Source organism: Drosophila novamexicana, unplaced genomic scaffold (genome assembly GCF_003285875.2).
Source record: "Drosophila novamexicana strain 15010-1031.04,08,12 unplaced genomic scaffold, DnovRS2.1 tig00002140-arrow-arrow-pilon, whole genome shotgun sequence".
NCBI lineage: Eukaryota > Metazoa > Arthropoda > Insecta > Diptera > Drosophilidae > Drosophila > Drosophila novamexicana.
The window spans coordinates 97061-121063 of NW_020824946.1; the positions used below are offsets into that span (position 1 = coordinate 97061).

The following is a 24003-nucleotide window of genomic DNA, read 5'->3' on the forward strand; positions in this document are numbered from 1 at the left end:
TATCTAGAGCAAACTCTACATTTATTAGTTTTACTTTACTCCTCATATATAGGCAAAATTATATTAAGATCGGACCACTATATCATATAGCTGCCATAGGAACGAACGGTCGAAAAGTAGATTCTTGTATGAAAAACATTTTATTTTTCCAGAAATCTTGACCAAACTCGGCATTTATAAGTTTTACTATACTCTATATACTATATCATATAGCTGCCATAAGAGCGATCGGTTGAAAACCAGGTTTTGGATTAAACACTTTTTGGTTATCAAAATATCTTGACCAAACTCGTCATTTACTAATTTCCCGGTACTTCTTAGATACGTCAAAGCACTATGAGCATTATGAAAAGGTTGGGTCTGCAAGGGTATTAGATCGTCGGCGTGCCGAAGATAGCCCTTCTTTCTCGTTTTTATTGTATACGGTATATACAATCTTCCTCTCTCTCTATTGCACAAAAAATTGAAAAAAAGGCATATAGTTACATACTCTATTATATGTCTTTAATATTCAGTCATCTCATTAACTGCTAACAGGCAGTCAACCTGTTTATCAGCTATTCTTAACAGGCTGTTGAACTACTATAAAACTGAATAACAGATTAGTTACTGCTCTAAAACTGTATAGCAGATCAGAAAATGGATGAGAATTTACTAAAGGAATTATTAAAGACTAGAGATGTTTTGAAAAAAAAATTTTTTAGTATTAAATTAGGTAAAGTTGAATCCGCTTTACAACTGGAAGAGGAATTAAGACCCATAACAGCACCATTGCAGAAACTCGTTACTAAGAGTAATAAATTATGTAATGCATTTTTGAAACCGAAGAAAGAAGAGCAGTCTTACCCGCCACTTTTTTCAAATACTGCAATTAAGCCAGAGTTAGATAGTTCGCATTTTAGACGACGGAAACTAGATGATGAGAATGATTATGATGATGATGATGATTTTATTGATCCTAATACAAGAATCAATCAAACTGATGTCTATGCTGATGCGAAAGATGATGATGATGATGTTAATGATATAACAGTTAATCAACTCTACTCTCAATCTAATGTTGGAGTTGAAAATATGTTTAATCTAAGTGAATAAAAAAAAAAAGATACTTGATAAAGCGTATGGACCATATAAAGACTTAAATGGTGAATTAAGGTTAAAAAGTTCTATGATTCATATATCATGGGAAACATGGGATCTCACTACAGGCTTATATTCTTAATTTATGAAAATACTCCTCAGAATTATAACGATCTAGGCTCTACAAAATTATAAATATATTCTAATAAAAACTTCTGCTCACAAAAAACATTACAAACCTGATGGACAACTTAAAGGAAACCGTTCGAAAAAATATTTAACTATAATTAAACATCTTTTTCCAAAATTATCTCAAAAAGTTATTTTTCATAAAACAGTACCAATTGCCATATCAACTCCAAATCAATCAAAATCATCTATATCCGGTAGTGGTATAATGAAGCTCAATACATATAAACCAAACTATATATACTAAGATGATCCTAATGAAATTGTTGAAGAACTTCGGAAAGCAAAAATAATCGAATAAATTTATTAAAGGGAAAAATATTTGCAATTAACTGACATTATTAAAATGAGTTACGACAAGTTTGAACATTACTCCTGAGCTAAAAATTTTAAAGATTCTGTTGACAATAAACTTTATGTTCAAAATATATTATTCAAATCAAAAGAGGATTTGGAGCTTCTCATACATAATAAAGTTGATGAAGTAGATAAATCTATAAACGAATGTTTAAATAAAGCTAATATCGAAAAATTAAGAAGTGATATTAATATATATAATAATACGATTTTTAAAAAACCTTAAAGAGAATAATATAAGTTTTGCGAAAATCTTACAAGAATCAAAAAACTATTTGTATACGTTTATTAATAGTGAAAATAATGAATTGAGAGAATATCTTATAAGTGAAAATGTTAAATTAAAGAGTATAAATACAAATAACTTGAATGAACTTAGGACGTTTTTGATTTCTTACATCAATAGTGAAAATATTGCGTTGAGAAAATATATTAATAAGGAAAATGCTAAAATTAGGGAGTCAATTACATTGTTAAAAGATTGACTTAAGACAATAGAGCTATTATAAATATAATAAATATTCAATGGTTTAGCTATTCACAACATGTCCGTAGACAAGTTTGGTCACTTTTCAAGTGATAAATACAATACTGAGAATTTTAAGAAAAATGGTGCTAAATTCTTTGGGCTGTTTATGGATAACGATCAAAACATTGATATCCAGAGTAAACGTCTTAAAAACGTTGGAAACCCGATTAAAAATACCAAAATAACATAAACAAGTAATTGGTTCTAGTCGGGAGCTCCCGACTAGGCGATACCCTGAACCCTCTTCTTCCAACATCAACTGCATATATATATTCTATTTTAGAAGTTATATTTCAAGTTTGGTGACTCTAGCTCTTATTATTTACCCATTAAAAATGGGTATAAGGGTATATTGTGTTTGTGCAAAATCCAAATGTATGTAACAGGCAGAAGTAAGCATATCCGACCCCATAAAGTATATATATTCTTGATCAGCATCAAAAGCCGAGTCGATCTAGCCATGTCCGTCTGTCTGTCCGTCCGTCCGTCCGTCCGTATGTATGAACGCAAGGATCTCAGAACCTGTAAGAGCTAGACGCTTTAAATTTTAGATGTAGATGCTCCTAGTTCCTGCGCAGATCGAGTTTTCCGATTCCAATAATCGATAACTTACTCCGTTTCCAAGCAATCGAACGCCGGCCTCAAAAGCCGAACGCTTAGTATGCCTGCCACTCTCAGCAGTCTTACTCTGTCAGGGGTCGCCTCGTTTCGATTTTTTTCGTTTCGATAAAAAGGGCCATTTGGTATATCTATACATTTCATGGTTAGTAATATAAGACTGTAGTGAAATCCCATGTTTCCCCACTGTCTAGAATACATTTTTCTTCTGAATTATGAATAATAGAATTTCCTAACCTTAATTCGCCATTTAAATCTTTATATGGTCCATACGCTTTATCAAGTATATTTTTTCTAGCTAATTCACTTATATTAAACATATTTTTAACTCCAACATTAAATTGAGTGTATAGTTGATTAACTACATTATCATTAATATCATCATCATCATCATCATCCGCATCAGCTTAGTCCTCAGTTTCATTGATTTTCGTATTACTATCAATAAAATTATTATAATCAACATCATAATCATTCTCATCATCTAGTTTCCGTCGTCTAAAATGCGAACTATCTAACTCTGGCTTAATTCCAGTAATTGAAATATGGGGGATGTACAACTGCTCTTCTTTCTCCGGCTAAAAAATTAATTATTTAATTTATTACTCTTAGTAACTAGTGTGTGCTGTTATGTGCTTTAATGTTTGTTCCAGTTGTCAAGCGGATTCAGCTTTACATAATTTAATGCTTTGAAATTCTTTTTAAAAAACATTTCTAGTCACCACGCCCGACGACAACGGTGTTCCAAGAGGAAACACCTTCCAGCCTGAGGGGGTGGAATCGGGCACGTGCTCCTCGACGGGGCCCTCCGGCTTTACCCCAACGTCAGCACTGTGGGCGATTGCCTCGACCTCGGTGTCGGGTTTCTTGGGATGGCTCTCCGGTGTGACCCTCACGTCGGCACTGCGGGCGACCGTGTCGACCTCGGTGTCGGGTTACTCCTCCAGCACTGAGTCCAGGCTAGTGTCCCACCCGTCGATGCCGTCGAAAAGGTCCACTATGTCGTCCCACAACTCGCTCTCCGTGGGAGTCCCTAGAGCCATGGGGGAGAAATCCTGGGTTGGACTCGAAAGCTTGGGTGACGAAGCCGTCACCACCGCGTCCTCTTCCTCGGACCAGACTTCATCCCGGCCTTCCTGGCGAACCGTGAAGGAACCTTTTCGGGATGGCGCCTTGCCTTCTTGGCCGAACCAGGCGTCTTCTAACTCCCGCCGGGCGATGGTGTCGGGTGTCTCGGCGCAGGCAATAGGCACGAGCGCGGGCATCTCGTCGTCGTCGTCGAGCCACTCCTCCTCCGATTCCTTAGGAAAGGTTTCGTCTGGCGCCAGGGCGCGGGCTGTGGAAACGGCCGAGTTCGCCGCGTCCTTAGTGCTGAGATGGTGCTCCTCCACGACCATCTGGCAGACCGCAATCGGTATCGGCCAGGGTTCGGGATGCCCTCCTCGAGAAGCGATCTTGCAGCGGCTGTTATCCTTTCCGGGCTGGGAAGGACCCTCCTGGCGCTCGCGTGCGAAGCCTCTTCGTGGCCGACGAGGATGCTCCCTCGGGACTGCGTCGGCGATGGCCTCCACTCCGGCGACGCTTGCCCCTGGCGGCTCTCCGTCGACGATGGCGGCTGCGTCGGCGCTTTCCGCCGGGGCCTTCTTCGGCACCCCACCATTCACGCTTTGCGGGGTTCAGACGGGGTTTGTTGGCTACCACGGGGACTTTTGGTAGGTACCGCAGCGTTATCCTGGGAAACTGGCTGCCCGGGTCTACCTCCAGACGGTGGGTGGCAAAGCGGCGACGGAATTCCGACTCGTCCTCCGTTAACGGGTCCCCTCCCACTAAGGGTTCTGGGTCGAGGCTCAACGGGTCTGCTTCCCCGTCGTTTGCGCGGATGCCGTTCGGCACCTCCGTCGGTAGCGACTCCGCGTCTCCGGCCGACAGGGATATCTCTTCTCCTACCGCCTCCACGTCCTGCGCTGGTGGTGTGTGCTCCTCCGTTCCGAACGGTGTGGACTCTTCCTCGTCCATCTCGCCGGCCGCGGTTGGGGTTGCCGGCTCTGATGATTGTGCCGAGTGGGATGTGAGGGGCGGAGATGCAGGCTCTTCCGCGTACGGTGGCGAGTTCCGGGCGAATGGTGCCTCCACGAACATTGTCGTGACCTCGACTGCCATCAGCAAGACCATCCCGTCTAGCCTCTCCATTATGTTGGTCCGCTGGGAGAATAGTGTATGGCGGAACTGGCGAGGCGGTCCTTCTTGCCGTTCTCTTCGATAGTACTCACGCCCCTGGCGTGGGTCGCGTGGACGGCCTGCGGCTCCCGGCCCGGGGAAAGGCTCGGTGTCCCCGCTGCTGTTGTGTTCGTCTGACGATATGTCGATAACTTCGGGTTCCATCAACAAGTTCAGCTTATTGGTTAACTTACTCTTTACTTATTTGTTAATGCCCTATTCTCTCAGTGCGGCTCACACTCTACTATGCCTATTCTGAATTATGTTGTTAATGTTAGTTTTATCTAAGCTTAATCATAATAGTTTCGTTGGGCGACGGGTGTTGCTCTCATCCTTCGCTTACGCGTGGGCATTTACGTGCCCTGGATCTTCGTCTTCTTCGTCGCTCGTCGTCTTTCTGTAGAATGGTTTCAATTGTGAGATGTTGGCCACCCTCTTCTTGCGGTCGTCTGATTTCACCAGCCGCACAATATTGGGGGATATTAATTTGACGACTTTGTAGGGGCCGTCAAATTTGGGTGCCAACTTTGCGGCGAAACCTTCGGCAGCGTTGAACAACTGGTGCTGCCTCAACAGGACCATCGAGTCCAACGAAGGCCGCCACTCTCGTCTCCGCAAGTTGTAATGCCTGCCCTGGTCCTTTGATGCGCGCTGGAGGTTGCTGTGGACGATATCAAAAATTTCTTTTAGCCTATCCGCCTTTGTCCTAGGGACGAGCGCAGTAGTTGCGGACCCCGGAGTTACCTGATCGTACAGAGCTGCGGGTAACCGAGGTTGCCTGCCCTGCATCAGGAAAGCGGGACTAAAGCCCGTTGAATCTCCCACGCTCGTGTTGACCGCCAGCGAGATCTCGGGCAAGAGTTCATCCCATGAACTCTGGTATAAATAAATTGCGGTTAGTCCTCTCAGTGGGATTCTCTTGCGGACAGTACGGGGCGGTATACTGGATCTCTACACCCAGGGACCCCAAAAATGACTTGAAGCTCCGACTCGTAAATTGTACCCCGTTGTCGCACACAAATTTTCTAGGTACCCCGAACCTACTTAGAATCCTCTCTCGAAACGCAGTTTGCAGGTGTGCTGCCGTGGCTCTTCTGAGAGGGACCAACTCCACCCATTTCGAGAAAGCGTCATGGAACACCAATAGCATCGTGTTTCCATGTTTCGACCGTGGAAGGGGTCCGACGAAGTCCGCGCAAAGTACCGCCGTCGGCTCTGCCACCTGCCTCGTCAGCATGCGACCAGCCGGTTTGAGTTGCTCACTCTTGAATTTTTGGCAGTCTTTGCAACATTTCACGTATCTGGCGGCATCGCGGAACATACCCGGCCAGTAGTACCGCTGGGCTAACCTCGCCACCGTTTTTCTGACACCTTGATGTCCGGCCGTGGGAGCTTCATGACATTCCCGCAGTACCCTCTGGCGTTGACCACTGCCTACGCATAGTTTCCAAGGGATGTAGTCCTCATCATCTATCCGGTGACCCAAATGCCTCGGTGTAATCCGGGAACTTGGCTGGCTCTTCGGCGATTCTAGCACGCATCCTCGCGACCCATTTGCAGGGGGCCTCGGCCACCACTACTTGTTGACAGGTCTCTAGAGGATGCCTCGACAGGGCATCGGCCAACGCAACTTCCGGATCGACCACACGATTGCCAGGCACTCTTTCTCAGTGGCGGAATAGTTTACCTCGGTCTTCAGCAACTTTCGGCTCGCGTATGCTATCACCCGCTTTTGTCCATCGATCGTCTGCGTCAGCACTGCACCGAGGCCATACTCACTCGCGTCAGTCTGCATGACGAACTTGGCGGAAAAGTCGGGGCAAGCCAACACAGGGGCAGTCGTCAATGCCTCCTCCTGTTCTTGCTCCCATGCCCATTTCTGCCCCTTCTCTAAGAGCGCTGTGAGTGGCTGTACCTGGGTCGCGAAATTGGGTACGAAACGCCTGTACCATGACGCCATCCCAAAACACTGTCGCAGTTCTTTGCAATTTGTTGGGGCCCTCAGGTTTCGTATCGCCTCCACTTTCTCCGGATCGGTCCGTATCCCTTCTCCGCAAATTACATGTCCTAGGTAGACTAACCTCTCCCGGAAGAAGCTGCATTTTTTTCTATTTAACCGGAGATTGGCCTCCCTCAAATTCTCTACATGCTGTGTTTTCGTTGCTCCTATTACCACGATGTCGTCTAGGTAAGCGAACGCATGAGGCTCCATCTGCGGCCCTATTACCGTATCCAAAGCGCGCTGGAATGTCGCACACGCCGAGTGTACGCCGAATGGCATCACCCGCCATTGGAAAAGACCTCTTCCAGGGACTGTGAACGCTGTACACTCCCGGCTATCGGCTGCCATCGGTATTTGCCAGTACCCGTGCTTCAAATCCAGAGTGGAGATGAACCGGGCGTGGCGCATCCGCTCCAGGATGTGGTTAATACGAGGCACCGGATAAGCGTACGGAATGGAATGCGCGTAGAGTTGTCGGTAGTCAATGCACATACGCCACTCGCCAGTCTTCTTTTTGACCAAGACGATCGGGGCGCTGTGCGGACTACGCGACGGCTCGATGACATTTGCCCGGATCAACTCATCCACTTGCTCGTCGATCACCCTCTGCATGGCCGGATTCTTGGGGTAGTACCTTTGTTTCAACGGCATCCTTCAGCCGGATTCGGTGCTCTGCGATGTGCGAGATTCCCTGCAGCCCCTCGAAGAGAGCCAGCTCTGACTCCAGGAACTCCCTCAGTTCCGGGTCCAGATCCGCTGGCCAATCCGCCTCTTCGATGCCGTTATCGCCCCATCCTGGGACCATTTCGATTCCAGATAGAACTCCGTGGCCGCTCGCTCCTGGCCTTCTATGTCCGTGTGGATTCTGGTCATCGCTCCTACTCCGTCCTTTCTCTTGCACGTTCCCGCCGTGCCGCTTCCGTAGCCATTAGAAGTCTGCCTCTATGCGCCACCTCTTGGGTTCTCCAGGCTGTCGATTCGGGCCGGACTTTACTTCCCTTTTCCTGACCTTTTCCGTCGAAGGCCGAGCAGGTACTCCCTTCTCATGACTTGGGAGGCCTGCCTTTGGCTCCCTCTGTAGCCGAGCAGGTGCCCCCCTATCATGACTTGGGAGGCCTTCCTCCGGCTCCCTCTGTAGCCGAGCAGTTGTGCTCCCTTGTCATGACTTGGGAGGCCTTCCTCCGGCTCCCTCTGTAGCCGAGCAGGTGCTCCCTTGTCATGACTTGGGAGGCCTTCCTCCGGCTTCCTCTGTAGCCGAGCAGGTGCTCCCTTTCCATGCCTTGGGAGGCCTTCCTCCGGCTCCCTCTGTAGTCGAGCAGGTGCTCCCTTTTCATGCCTTGGGCGGCCTTTCTCCGACTCCTCGCTCGTTCCTGGCCTCACGCCCGGTGTCGTCGCTGCTTCTTGGCGTATTGTGGTACCCATCGCCCCCAAAAAATCCATACCCAGGATTACATGGTCCAGCATTGAGGGCATGATGAGCATCGTCATGCTGATCATTTTTCCCCCTAAGCTGGGGTCTACTCTCAAAGCCTTTTCTACCTCTAGGGCGGACCCATCTGCTAGGCGGATACGTGCCTGTATTTCCTCCGCTCTTCCCCGGATCGTCCATTTGCGTACGCAGTCCTCGCTCATGAAGCTACGAGTGGCTCCGCTATCGATCGTGGCGGGCATCGTTCGTCCGCCAATCTCTACCGTAGCGACGATCCGACCGCCGTCCACCTTCAGTGGGTGTCCTATTGCTGCGTTCCGTGTGTATTGGCGCCGACCCGATCCTGGTCCGGACGACGCCGTTGCCCGTTTCCCGTCTCCGCGCGGCAACACTCTCGACTACTTCGGCCCCGGCTTCCACATACCCAACAAAATAAGACAGGGGCGTTGGGACATTCCCTGGCAAAATGCCCCTCCTGTGCGCACCTACGACACGCCCGTCGCGGAGTTGCAGCGGGTGGGGCTGGAGACCCTGTTGTCCACAACGGTCGTCCCGGATCCGCTGGGAGCAGACCGGAACGGATTGAGATGTCCCGAGGACTGCGCCGTCCTCGCCCACTCTGCACTATTTGAACTAGAGACACCCTGACCCAAGGGTTGGCTGCCTGAGTACTCCGCCCTCTGCCTCACGACGGTCTCGTATTCTACGGCCAGTTGAGTTAGCTGGGATAGGGTAGAAAAGTCTTGCCGTCGTACATAGAGCCTGTATTCCGGAGCGGCGTTCTCGTATATCCAATGCAGCTCTTGTGCCGGCTCGTATCTAGCGTGGTGCATAAGAGCCCTCAGCTCTATCAAATATTCCTTGAACGCTTCACCTACGCGCTGCCTCCGGGATCGGATCTCGTCCTCAAGCCTCTCGAAGTAACGAGGGGGCAAGAAAAACTCCAAGAAATCCCTCCTAAACACGGCCCACGGCACATCCCTTCGCCCACTGCTCAGAAACCAACGAGCAGCCCTATCGCAGAACATCTCGCTCATTGCCCTGGGCATACGGTCGAGGGCTATACCATAGGTGATAGCGCGCTCCTCGAGGTCCTCTAAGAACCCAAGGGGGTCGGAGCGTCCATCGTACCTCATACCCCACTTCCGAACTTGCTCCAGGACATTGGGAAGTGGCCTCGCCTCCGATGGATGGTGCGGCCTTGTGTAGCAGGGACCACCACCCGGTTCAACAGGGGACCTCCCCACCTCTGCGTTGACCGCAGTTACTCGGCGGTCTTCGTTTCCACCGAGAGAAGAAATTGCCTCAACGCCCGAGACGGTCAAACTCGGGGTGGGCGCCTGTAAAAGCCCGTACAGCTGGGAGCTTCTGAGGTCAGGTTCCGACTTTTGCCGTGGCCGTCCACCAAAGTCGGGTGGGACGCCCCAAGATGGCGGCTCAAGAGTTTTAGTATATGGGGATTCCAGCTCGGCGAGCCAAGCCCAAATCCCAGTCGAATGACCGCCCTCCTGCACGTAGGTGGACAGCCGCTTACGTAGCTCCTCCACGCGCCCCTCCTTTTCCAGCCCAAACTCCTGGGCGATCGCCACTAACTCCTCTTTGCGTCGCTGGTGAATCCAGCGGACGCCTACCCCCGGGTTTTGGCACTCACCTGCCTCCATCCTTTATTGTATACTTCCTTGCTAGTCGACGTCGCTGTTTCCCTCTCTTCCCGTTCTAGGGGCTCCGTCGGTCCCTTTACTATTCCTCTCTCCTTTTCTTGGTGTTGGTGTCTTTTCACTTTTACGCCGATCTTGCTCAGCCACTTTGGTTCCTTTTAGTTTTCTTCTTTAGTTTTTTTTTTTTCCTTTTTGTCTTTATATCTTTCACCAAACAAAAATACAAAACAATATTCCACAAAAATATTTCCCCCTTTTCTTTTTTAAAAAAAACTCAACAAAAGGTATTTCAAAATTTTCTTTTCTCACTTTTCCGCTTTTAGGCTGTTCCTTATGTGGTCGCTGCCTTTATCTTTATTGTGATCGTCGGTTTATTTTAATTTTATTATTATCCACTCATTTTTATTTATTTTTGTTTAATTAATTTTATTAATAATAGAAAATTTTATTATTATTCACTTATTTTTATTTATTTTTGTTTAATTAATTTTATTTATAAAAGAAAGTTTTATCCTTATCCTCTTGATTTTATTTATTTTTGTTTTATTAATTTTATTTATAAAAAGAAAATTTTATTATTATCCACTTATTTTTATTTGGCACTTGTTCCGCTCTAATTGTTCCCTTTGTTCACATTCACATTCACTTCACTGCCCCCGACAGCTGTACCGACGAATTAAACTTTTCACCGCGCGTGAGTTGGATTCGCCCCACTGTACAACCGCTGCCGCGACGCCTTAACGGTCCTTCGACGCCGACGTCGACTGCGCCGCACGTGTGGGCACCCGTGTGCGAGCGTGGTCTCGACGTCGCCCGGCTGGCGCGCGCGCGCTGTACTCTCACGACCGACCGTTATGTTTTCGTCTCTTTATCTTACTTGCCGGCTTGCTGCTAGCATTTTTGTCACTCACCAGCTGCACGTGTTCATTTTCTGGCTATGCCTAACACAGGGTATAGAAATGTTCTCTGGGGTATACCGGACTACTTAATACCCTATTTTTATATTTCGCACATACATGACCTTCTCATTTTCTTGCTCCCTGCTAGGTTACCTTCCCTCTAGGGTATACCCGACTAGAAATACCCTATATATATATATATTTTTTTTTTTGGAACATACCTATTCGGGCATGCTTGCGGGCTTTAATCCGCCGAAATGCCACACCCCTAAACGCCTCTTGGTCCCTGCTTGGGCGCCACTTGTAAGGAAGCTTCCGGCCGGGGTATAATTCTCAGTCTTATTAGGTCTAGCGAGTTACAAGTTATTTATAATTTCGCTGGGAGAGATGGCTTAAAGGGGGGGTGAGTATCCTGACCATACCAAACCCAGATCTACCTCTACACACCTACGCCATCGGGCCGTGGCCTCGTGCCACCTATGCTAGCGGGCCGTGGCCTCGCTCCAACCACACTAGTGGGCCGTGGCCTCGCACCAACTCCACTACCTAAACACCCTATCTCTCTGCCGGGCCGTGGCCTCGTACCACTATGCTAGTGGGCCGTGGCCTCGCACCAACTACACTAGCGGGCCGTGGCCTCGCACCAACTCCACTACCTAAACACCAACCGGCAATGCCCACCCCGGAGCCACAATCTCGTACCGCATGCCCCTCGTTTGAGGTTAGGTCGAACACTTATTTATGACATGATCACTTGACATGACATGATCATCAGAATATTTAGATGTGTCGAATTTCATTTCAAGATGATCTTTAATATCTGCATAAAAGTCCTCAGTTTAAATTGCATAATTAAGGAGTCTGTATCCATATAATTTGATTCTAGATCAAATTTAAACTTTGCTACGATATAACCATAATGAAAATCATACATCAACAATTTCAAAAGATCTAATACTGTAAAACCTAAATATATGGGCTTATAATGATAGTTATGCAATCTTTTCATTTGGATCGCATACATATTATTCGAGAATTGCACTGAGCTATGAAAGTTTGATTTTGCGATTAATGCCCCTGCTCCCAATCTATTGCAAGACGTTGTTTCCCATGCAGTTACCAATTTAATGTTTTTACGTTTTTCAACGTTTTCCATGGTTTTCCCATATACTGCATTATTTAATAGCTTAAAAAAATCTTTTTCGAAATTATATTTCGCCTGCGTTCTATAATATGTATTAATATAAATTTATTTCTTATCCAAGGTTAATCTTAGTTAAGCGCAATGCATTATGAATACATTGTTGAAGTTTCTATAATGTATGGGATATTTATATTTCGTTCTTAGATCAGCGATAAGCTTTTTAACTGTACACTTTGCAGTCGGTTTTTGATTGCTTGGACAAAACAGTAAGTCGTTATGGATATCATGAAGGGATGTTGGGTATTCTAAATCTACTTCAAGAATATATCTATATTCATACGTTTCAGAAATTGAAAATAAATGAAATGATCGTATTTCATCCTCACTAAACCACTGGATATCACCATATGGAAGACATTATGACCGACCCATGTAGATTATTTGAATCTAAATACATTAAATATTGAGAGGGTTTTGTGCTATTGTCATCATTCATATACTTATGATTAGCAATTGAATATCTCTGACAACATTGTAATAATCCCCCACGAATACCAATTTGTATAAATCTTTGCATATCTATGTTTGTAAATAATTATAATTCTATTCCAGTTGTTCTTAGCATAGCATCCCAAGATAACCCCGAAGCTGTGTAATAATGGGCTGGGTCCAATGAATAAATATTCTTGCAAATTAAACGAAAATTTTCGAAAATATCTGTAGGCAAAAGTACATCTGTCCTTAAATACAGCTTCATATAATCTTTGAGGGTTTTACAATTAATCCTTTCGACCCCACTGTTGCCGGTGAGCAATTTGTGTTGTTTAACCGCTAACGGTATGCGTTCCTTTTGTTTTTGTCTCTTCATTCTTAATGATAACGGTACTTTTAATTGTCCACTCAAAACATGTGCAAAAAAATTCACATGTGGAGGTCATTTAGAGAAATTATTTTGAATAGACTGAACGTGTGTCGCAAAAAATATAATTCTGAAATTCGGAAGAGGTATTAAAGTGAGATTTATCTAAAAGGTGTTAAAGTTTAATTTGATTTATTTTAAACAATACCCAGGTTTGTAATTTTCAAAGATGTGAAATTGCTTGTGTGCAACCTAGGGCCATAGTGGTAATAAATATATTTGTACTTAGATATGAGACCAAAACAGAAGGGCTTGTCAAATGAAGATATTGAGAGGATTATTAACTTCGATTGGGATGCCTCTACTGACGAAGAAAGTGGTGATGAGATGGTTGACATTAATGCAGTGCTGGAGAAGAATTTGGAAGTGATCGTGGAAAGAGGAGAAACTATCGAGATTGGCCTTCTTGAAAATATGATTGCTGAAGAATGTGAGCTGGAACCGAGTGTTGATGCTGGTAATAGCTTCGAAAAAGTTGACCCCAAGACACTAAAGTGGAGAACAAGGCCATTTGAAGCTCCAGAGTGCATTTGGGAGGAAGACAGTTCGTTGAAAGTCGACGACGTGGTGATACCAGTAGAATATTTTTTCACCTTTTTTGATAGCCAAGTTATTGATTTGATCATAATGCAAACTGATTTATATGGGCTTCAATAACACGGCATAGAGCTTAAATGTACTGGAGCAGATATCAAACGTTACATTGGTATTTTGTTATACTTGGGTGTTATAAAATTGCCACAATTTAAAATGGCATGGTCAACAAATTTAAAGCTTACCGTTATAACTGAATTAATGCCACGCGGAAGATTTGAAAAAATAAAGCAATGTTTGCACTTCAACGAGAATTCTAAACAATGCAAAAAAGGAGATTTGAGCTATGACAAGCTGTACAAGATACGTCCTTTACTAAACATTCTCAAAATAAATTTTGGTAAACTACCTCAAGAAGAACTAAAGTATTGATGAGCAAATCATTACGTTCAAAGGTCGATCGTCATTTAAGCAATACAACCCAGCTAAGCCTCACAAATGGGGTCTGAAAATGTTTACGCGTGCTGGAACATCTGGATTAGTTTACGACTTTACGCTGTATGTTGGTGAAGGCACCTGTCCTTCTTATGGTTTGGGAATATCTTTGGATGTAATCTTGTATTTGGCAAAAGGTCTTCCCAAGGACAAACACTTTAAGATATATTTTGATAACTGGTTTACGTCAGTAAGCCTTCTACTTTCGTTAAAGGAAATGGGCATATTTGCAACAGGTACCGTACGTAAAAATCGCATAAGTAATTGCCAACTACTTTCGGACGCAGAGTTAAGAAAGCGTGGAAGAGGGTCTTTCGATATAAAAACTGAAATCAACAACAATCTGGTATGTGTAAAATGGTTTGACAATAAGCCACTTCGACTTATATCCTCATGTGAAGCCCATCAACCGATTGGGATATGCAAACGTTGGAATCCAAAAGCAAAGGCTTATATTGATGTTGAAAGGCCTGCGATTGTTGCTTCTTACAATAAGGGTATGGGAGGAGTAGAAAGTGGTATATTAGAATCTTTTATTGGTGCTTGGGAACATCCCTTACAAATGCGTGGCTACTATATAGAAAGCCTTTACATTTGATAAGCCAGGGACAGAAGCATATTCCTCTCATACTATTTCAAATGGAAGTTGCTCAGGAGCTTTTACAATGTACTACCACTACTTCGTTGGCAAAAAAGAGAGGGCGACCATTGAATGCAGAAAAGGACAGCTCGATAACACCCTTGGGTGTTATCAAGCAGGGTGTCTTCGCTCCAGTCAAAAAAGTACAGGGTCCAGCCGGATGCTCCAGACTCACGGCGTTACGATAAAATGGAACATTGGGTAGTATTTGCTGTAATAATAATAAAAACTGTTTTATTTCTTTTCATAACTAATTTACTAAAATAAATAAAATTAATTTTAAGCTGTTTCCAAGAAAACAATTTTTTTATATATATACCACTATGGCCCAACGTTGCTCACAAGCAACTTTCTGTAGCTCCCAAACCGATAGGCGTGGCAACCTTAAATTTTGGTCAAATACTTGTTAGATAAATACAAAAAAATTAAAAGTAAAAAAAAAAAATTTCATTTATCAGGAAAAAAGTTGGGGTCAAAAGGTTTAAAAACACTCCACACGTTCTGATCTAAGCATTCTCTATTTGCAAGACTGTTGAAAAATTTTTCCCCTGGTGGAAGAGCAGTTTCTTGCAAACATTCAAATTTAGTAAAGTAATCATATGGGAAAACTCCCTTCCTATGACAAGATAAAAGTGTGTTTCGTCCGGGAAAAACCGTTTAACAGTTGTGAAATTATTATGTTCTAAATTAGAGCTAAGACTATTCAAACTTGCAGCCATAAATCGAAATGTGTCTAAATGAGAAAGAAGGGCTATTTTCGGCACGCCGAAGATCTAATATCCTCATTTCCGAAGTGCAATCAATAAATCCAAAATAGTTTGTGATGATAATATGAAATTTATTTATAGATGGATAATAGACCTATTGTAGTCCAATCTTCCTAAAGTTGTCGTACACATTGCGTTGCCACTGTTCACAACAAAAATCACTTTCGTTAAAGGCATATCTAAAAATAAATATATCCGGGGCCCTAAGGCTAAGATGGTTCCCGACCCGTAGTGTCAGGACTGTCACTAGTAATCTTACCCAGTGCTAGTGGGAAGATAGGCTAGCCATACATTCTATTGTCAACTGATCGCGACATATTGCACTGGTCAGGCTGCCGATCATGTAGGGGATGGCTGGATGCCCATTTTTTTTAGGTACACGCTTAGCTCACTAGTATCTAACGCTAGGTTAACACCATTAGAGACTTTATTACGCAATTTATCTTCTACAATTTCTATAATAGATAATTTCTGATATGGGACCGGCTGTACTATTTCGCGCAAGCAGCATTTTTTTTAATTTTCGTAATATCGCTTACCGGAATTTCAAAATTTGCTGAAAAACGTATTCATTATGTTTGAATCGCATTTCCATCGAGGATTCTTGCATTCTGCAAAAAATGTAAAACCCTTTTCAAATGATTCTTCTTAACTTGAACGCGAAAATTAACGAACCAAATGATACTAAGGAGGAATGAGGTCTTCAAAAAGAATGAACCACCCATTAAATTAATGGGAACAAAGGTATTTGAAACGAAATTGGAGGCCTATCGGATAGTTAATAAAAACACTTCTCCGCATTTGGTAACTATGGTAAAAAAGGGGCTGTATAGCTCTTACGCTAGAGCTGCGCATAGATCAGTCAATGAGTCTCTCAGGTTAAATAGTTTTAAATATGAAAAGAAGTAGATAAACTACATATTGGCAACCAAACTGAAAAGCCTCAGCGTAATGCAAGAGGGATCTACTTGTACCATACTGCGACAGAGGAAATACGCATTTTTTACTAGTGGCCTGAATTACAAAAAAACAATGTATCGATAAGATCTGATGGACTGGCGGCCCTAGTAATAATATTTATTCCGCGCCATAATTGGGAAGATATGAAAACAGAATAACAATACAAAAACGTATTTTATGAGTGATTCTGCTGGAGCTGCATAATAAAGTATTTCGATGTCGAAAAGATTTTGAAAACATTTAAAGCTAATTAATGCCAAATTTAGATCTGTTGATTAAAAAGAAGAATTTCCTGCTTTGTACGAGGCGTGTATGCATGTGATGCGAGTAATGGAAATGTACAAAACCATAGTTATTCAATGCTCAGCAGCAATCTCTTGGGCTTAGGATCAACAAAATAATTGTTAAAGAAAGGTCTACTTACCGAAACTTACGCGTTTTTAACGCTTGATCATTATAAAATTGATTTATGTAGGTAGTCAGCAGCCGCTGATCCCAGTCATCGGTCACATGACCTCCATAGTTTACTCCAGCTATCAAGTATTTTAATGCATTGAAAGGTGTTTCTTCATACTCATTTAAATACAAAAGCAATAAAATTTCAGACACTTCAAAATCAGAATCATTAAAACTATATATGACATTCCACCCAAGTTGCTGGAATTTTTTACGCTCCAAGAGAATTGTATGAAAAAAGCAGAGTGCAAAAAGCAGTTTTTTGTACTTATTAGGCTCCTTACAGATATCCATATTCACAGCATTTACATTATTGTAGAGCCTCTTCATGTTAGCTTTAATTCCACGTGGAGGTTCAGTGGTCATTTTAATACTTGTTTCCAAAATAGATATAGGGAAATCTGGGTGAGGACTGGAACTTAGCCAAAGGCGGAACTTTTTGTGTAACTTAATTGACTGCATAGTTGCTATCATTTTATCGAGAGTAGGCATCCAGCTTAGGGACAAATGACAATTTGCTAGAAATACCCAATTACCATCTCTGATTCCATCCATTATAAGCTTTGTTGCTACTGGTGCTTGTCCTTGCCCCAAACTAAGTGAAAACATCCTCTGAGACATTTTCGTTGTTTCCGAAAGTGCTATTAAAGATTGAGTTGGATCGATGCCCGGTGACAAAACAAAAATCAATGGTGTTTGAGAAATTGATTCATCAAAGGCAGCCTTTAGATCAAGGACTGGTGGTTCCACATAACGTGGACCTAACTTACTGATAATAAACTGTGTCATACAAAAGCTAATTCGATCCGGTCGTAATGAACGTACTACACAAATTTTTTGAAAATCTGTAAGCTTATCATTCCATTCGCCAACCAAATCTTCCTGTTCTGGGAAAGCTGTAGCGTACCAGGCTGTAAGTCGAAAATATTAATATTATTATGAACTGAAGTAATAAATAAGGGTTACCATTCCATAGTTTGAAATTAGTTTCAAATGAGTCTATAATGCCGTGGAAACCTGGTATTTTGTCCAGCTCGGTTATATTGTCCCAATTTTGTTCACTGATCCACCCTGTTAATAGTTAAATTAGAAAAAGAACAGTTATATTCGGGTTGTCTATGATTATGTATATATATAAATTTAATTGAATTTGGACAGTTCTTTAAAATGCGACTACGAAAAAATATGCCTTGTTCGATATCTCTTACTTATTCGTTTAGTTTAGTCTAGATACCACCAGATGTGTCCAACCAAGCTTTATTATAAAAAAAAAATATACTATTGTCAAACTCAATAATATATTAATTTTATTTACTGATCCACCCTAAATATATATATTAATCTAATTTTAAGGAATTTGGCTCGAATATATGTAAAATTGTATTTGAACAGTGAAAAGCAACAAATATTTAGACGAAATTTGTTAAAATGAGACTTATGTATCATATAGCCTTGGATTTTTATTTTGGTATATAAAATAAATAAAATTTTTAAAAAGTAGCTATCTCGATGTCCGTAGCGAATGTGTACCTAAAAAACGGGCTTTATTAAAAAAAATGTATACTTTTACTATTGGTAACCTAAATTAATTACGCGTAAGTAACAAAATTGTTACACCATTGCTATAGGATAATTATAATTATTTACATTTTGCTGGATTAGGCGCCTGTCCTTGCTTGTCTAAAACAATTCCGCCCTTCAGGATAAAATCATACTCTTCTTCGACCAGCTTTCCAGCATTTGATAGTATTTTCGCTGTCATATGTATTGAAAAAAGAAGTTTATGCCTTTCAAAAAGGCCACGGCAAGTATTTCGATAAACAGAATATGTATGATATTCATCAATATTGTGAATACGCTCATGTACCAGCTGATTTCGTGGACTACGTTCAATAGATTGCGTAAATAGTAAAATATAAGCCGCCAAAGAGAAAACATACATTGGGTCAATCTTTGACATATCCGTTAAAACGAAAAATAAAATAGCAGCGCGTACAGAAGCAGGCTTGTATTCTTGGCGAGCTGCGTCTATCTCTATTTCTGTGACTTCAGCAATACTTAGGGACTCTTTCACCAGGACCGATGTTTGTCGTGACTTTTGCAATGTAGAAAATAATTTGTCATCATCAAGAAGGGATCCTCTACTTTCATTTAATAAACGCAAAATCTCATTGTCAAGATCAATAAGTGTACGTTTATTACGTGCAATGGTCATAACTAGATCATCTTTTTGTTCCTCTAACGCCGGTTTTTCCTTTCTTACAATAATACCCAATAGTTGGGCTTCCAGTCCATCTTGTTTTAATGCAAAGTTAACAATCGTCATTTTTGATGATATTTCGGGTGGATAGTGCGGATTCGAAATTTTCGTAGTAATGTAAAATCGAAATTGATCGTTATATGATAAGTACTTATCATTGAATTTTATTAGTTTTTCCCCAGATTGTATTGTAAAATTTCGGCGAAGGATTGGGTATATCGCCTGGTCTAGGGTTTCTCCAACATTTTGTAACAATACAGGAATCCCTTCTTTAATAGAATGTTCCATTTGCTGAAGATAATCAGTCATACCCAAATCTATTATAATTAGCTGATTATGTTCCTCCATCTTCATAATCCAATTATTCGCTTGCATTTGCGGATCGATAATCAGCGGCCATCTACTGCCCTGAGTTACAATTACTCCATTTTCCGTACTTAAATCATCAGCCGGAAGTCCTTGAATATTCCATTCTCGGATAGAAACGGCATCGCAGAGAAAGACAGTTAATTTCAGTTCAGACGTGGCTGGAATAACTAAATCTTTAATTAGTTGTCTCCATTTGCTTAAGAGATCTTCACGGTATTTAGTGTCAAACGGACCCAAATAAGTTACAAATGCAATAGACAAAAGACAGTCTCCAGGTAATTTCTCAAAAGCGACGTCTAGTTGGGCTACAGTTTCTATCCAACGCTCGCGCTCTCCTGACAGTGATTCAACTAAAATAATTGCACGTTCCAGTTGCTTCCTTAGACGTTCTTCCTTTGCACGTAATTCATTAAGCAATTCGGTTTTTTCATTGAGCTGCCGATAAAGCTCTTCTATTACCGCTTGCAGTTCTTCAAGTTTTTTTTTAGCTGCAGCTAATGCTGCTTGTTTTTCCTCCAGCGACCTCATGGCATTATCTAATTTTTCTTGTTTTGGCGCAACAATTCGATATACTTTGCCGTAGTTTTCTATAGCCATAATCCATAGCATTAATGACTTACATGCAACTGATACTACAGCTACCTTATCTGGTTCCAATTCTGGATTTTTAGTGTACATGGCTATTCGCTTAAGTGTTTTTTCCGAGATGTGATCTCGATCAAAATTTTTTAAGTCATTCAAAAATGTAGACTCACTAAGTACTTTTTTCGCGTTCTCCCAAGTTGGTTCCTTTCCGATTAATATCAGTACGGCTTCCATTACTTTTTCAATCTTCATAGGTGGGCGACCATAGGACTTTACTTCAGCAATATCTTTTTTATTTAGTGCATCTAAAGCTTTTACTGCTGCATCAATCATAGGCAAAACAACTTCCAAATCTGCGCGAGCAGTGGCTGCTAAGTCTAAACATATTACTTCTTCACGCTTTATAATTACTGCTTCTGCGTCTACGATCTCTTTTTGCTCTGTCGCTTCGGATTTCTGAATTTCGATCATGGCAATAAATTCTTCGCATTCTTTGGCTAGTAATTTTACTTGCTCTGAACTTACTTTAAGCTCCTCTGACATTAAAGTCACCTTTTCCTGAGTTTCTGCAATCTTAGATAACCCGTTACGTAAGCGATTGGCAGCGGATGATACTTCCAACCTTTTTTTTTCAAGGAGCTCTTTAAAACCACTTACTAACTGTAAATAATTTGGTGACGTAACATAGTTATATCGTTTTACTTCTTCTAACATAAGCTGTGAGATTTTTGCAACACTAGAATGCATGATTGAAAATGCATGCGGAATATCACGATGAAGAACATTTTCAGTCGTTTCGACCAAACTATCGCGATCTTTCTTTTCATCTTTACCAGGAACGGGAATATTCAGTTGAAAACCCTTCAAAAAATGACAAGCGACTTCCAATAATGCTTCTTGCGGCCACAATCTAAACCAATTGGGAGTGGTAGCACTTAATAGAGCCGGATATTGACGTATGTAGTTTCTGAAGCTTTCTCCGATGGGGCTGAAACACAGAACTATATGCATAAAATCTCTTATATTCAGCATGAAAAATGAATACAGCGCTTCCGTGTTTAGCTCAACTCCAGCCTTTTTTGCGGGACGCTCTAAATCGGATTTTAGTTCATCGAACTCATCAGCTTTAAATAAGTTTATCTCTCCACTACTAAGCATATTATTTATAATTTCTAAGAAAGACAATTCAGCTACCTGTTCGCTGCTAAAAATAAAAATGGTTAGCCTTTGCTTAATACCCGTTATTTTATATAAGGCTTTTAAGTCCTCGCGTAAATCGCCGACTTTGTATTTTTTTGAAACCTCAATTTGGAAGATTCCCATTTCTAAAATGAAGGCAGCTAGTTTGGCTAGCACTTGACGGCCGGATCCTCCTATACCAATATTTAGGATATGACCGCGCGGCTGAGATATAACGCGAATTATGCGAACTACATGTTCAATGGCTTCTTTAAAGAAAACTAAATTCATACGAGCCATTCCAGGAAAATTATTGTACTCCTCTAATTGGTTTATCATGTATGTGCGCAATGTGTCCAACTTTAAGTCTTCATAGAAACCCTGCGGATGAGCAAACTCCCCAAAGAGCGGAGACTGTTTTGATGGGCATAGGCTGTGAAAAGTAACCTCGTAATATTCTCCTAGGGTTTCATTAATAGTGTTGACAAACCACTCTTGATCTGAATCATCAACAAGTCTATCACTAAATACTCTAAAACACTCATGAATCCATAGACGAAGAAAAAGTGATCTTGTCGTTTGAAGTTCTAGAGATCCCCTGAGTAGTCCTTGAAATACCTTTGAAATATCACGAAGGTTAAAGAGATAATGTGACTTATTAGGAGTTGGTAGCATTCTTCCAATAATTGCAGTGTAGAGATATATTGTTGATTGCGTAAGTAGCAACCACATTTCGCGAACATCAATTGTAAATCCTTCAAGTTTTTGCTTGAGCATTGTACCAAATATACGTGTTATTGTTTCATGAGTTGGAAAAGTCAGATTTAAAAGTACAAATCGACTTTGAGTTCGTGGGGAGATAACTTGACGTCCACCGCCCGGCGGTCCCATCGCTGCCATGAGTAGTGTATTCAAGACAAATATTTTTTGCTGAGTCTTACGGTTGAACCAGTACTTATAATCGATCCATTGTCTTATCAGTTCAAGAGGCGGCTGTGACCCATACGTGTCTTTGGCTGGCATATTAAAGTCATCCATAAAGCAGATCATTCTTTTTCCACCAAAAGGTACAAATTGAGTTTTGGTGCGCTTTTCGGTACGATTTTCAATTGTAGCCTGCAATCCGGCTGCTGTAGTTTGGGCCGAAATGTTAACGTAAAGCACGCAAAATTTATTCTTATCACAAGCTTCCATTACATTGGTTGCAGTCGATGATTTTCCTGTTCCAACATTTCCAACTATCATCACTGGGTGCTCTTCAACAAGAAGTTTTGATACGATATACTCATAGCGTATAGTGTCTCCAGTAGGAACAATAATCTTATAAAACGGAGAACTAAAGTAAAAAAAATTATGATGTGTAAAATATTTTATATCTTATTAGTGTGACTTACCTCTCATCATAACGCCAGGTATCTGACAGCTTACTCTCCCAGGGTACGAATGTTCTTTCGTTCGGATCTACGTAATAATCATACACAGTGTCCTTTATTGGAAAGCAACTTTCAATTTCACGTATATAAGTATCGAGCTTAAGTCGACTCTCCTCGTCAACACTTGCACAGATGGACCAAACCAAAGAAAACATAAACCAAAGTTTTGTCATTTCTTCCAATGATTCTAAATTGTGTGGGTTAATACCATTTTGCTTTGTACCAAACCCCTCAAGGAGCTTACACAAAGACATAACTCCATTTAATTCGTTTGTCTTCACTGGTTCTTTGCAACGAATGTGCTTATACTCAAGCAAATTTGGTAAGATAGAGTCAAAATGGATGCGCAAAAATTCAGAATATGCTTTGATTTTTAATTTCTGTAACCATGCATCGACGAATGGCTTCCAACCCCAGTCGTTATAGTCATTATATACCATACCACAGCGTGATACAGTAGCAGGGGAGGCAACCGCCAAGTCACCTACCTCAAATAGCAATGAAACCTGTGGCGGCATTGTAATTCGTTCACTATTAATTAGCGTTAGAAGCTTGTTGTCATCCATCACAGAGTTCATATTTTCAATCCAGACAGCATCAACGGGTCCGTCAAATAAAAGCCATTTCTGCATTGGGTCCTCGTCAGCGCAAATAATTCGCATGATAGAACTCAGTACTCCATCTAGCCACTCTCCTGTACTTAAATTATATTCGCCGTACAGCTCAGCTAGATTAAGAGCTTTAGGGTTGACAGGATGTACAGCAACGGACTCCCAGCCTTGAAAACGCTGAGCATTCATTCTGTAATATGCGCCTTGTAATGCTCGCCAAGTAACTGATTTCGCTGTTCCAGTATCGCCTATAATCATAACTGAATGTCTAGAATTTTTGGTTTCAAACAGTTCAATAACCTTTTTTACAGCAATTTGAATTGGTTGAAGACTATTGTCTCTAAATTCTTCAATTATAGCAATATTAAAATCACTATAGTCAATCTGTGGAAGACTAACTCCTGGAAATATATCACACATTATTCCAGTAAACAACGGTAAATCAGCGGCTGTAAATCTAGCAACATTCATATCTTTCATGGCTAGGTAGACTATCTCCTCTTCGTTCGTATTGGGTAGCTGCCGACGTTTGCGCCCAGCATAGCGTAATAATGCAACCATGGAACGAAGACCAAAATCATAATGATACTGTTTTGACAGCTGCTGCTTAGCTAATTCATAAAGGGTATAAACCTTTCTTGCAAGACTTCTTGTATTTGTAAAACCGTCGGAA

At 41.9% G+C, this 24003-nt stretch overlaps 1 protein-coding gene across 1 annotated transcript; it reads right to left on the minus strand.

Annotated features, from left to right (window-relative positions):
* Positions 1–18200: 18200 nt before the first annotated feature.
* On the minus strand, positions 18201–23519 carry LOC115768962 (dynein heavy chain 2, axonemal-like). Its single transcript, XM_030713685.1, has 3 exons — positions 23208–23519; positions 18541–21904; positions 18201–18217 (listed from the first exon to the last, which is right to left on the minus strand). Exons 1-3 carry the CDS (start codon positions 23517–23519, stop codon positions 18201–18203), a joined length of 3693 nt encoding a protein of 1230 aa, XP_030569545.1.
* Positions 23520–24003: the final 484 nt, after the last annotated feature.

Excerpts from the sequence above, each read along its gene's own strand:
- LOC115768962 (XM_030713685.1), bottom strand. The coding sequence starts at position 23,519 with ATGAATGCTCAGCGTTTTCAAGGCTGGGAGTCCGTTGCTGTACATCCT. Across the intron at positions 21,905-23,207 it reads AGGTTTCATTGCTATTTGAG|GTATTTCAAGGACTACTCAG; the intron begins GTAGGTGACTTG and ends GATATTTCAAAG.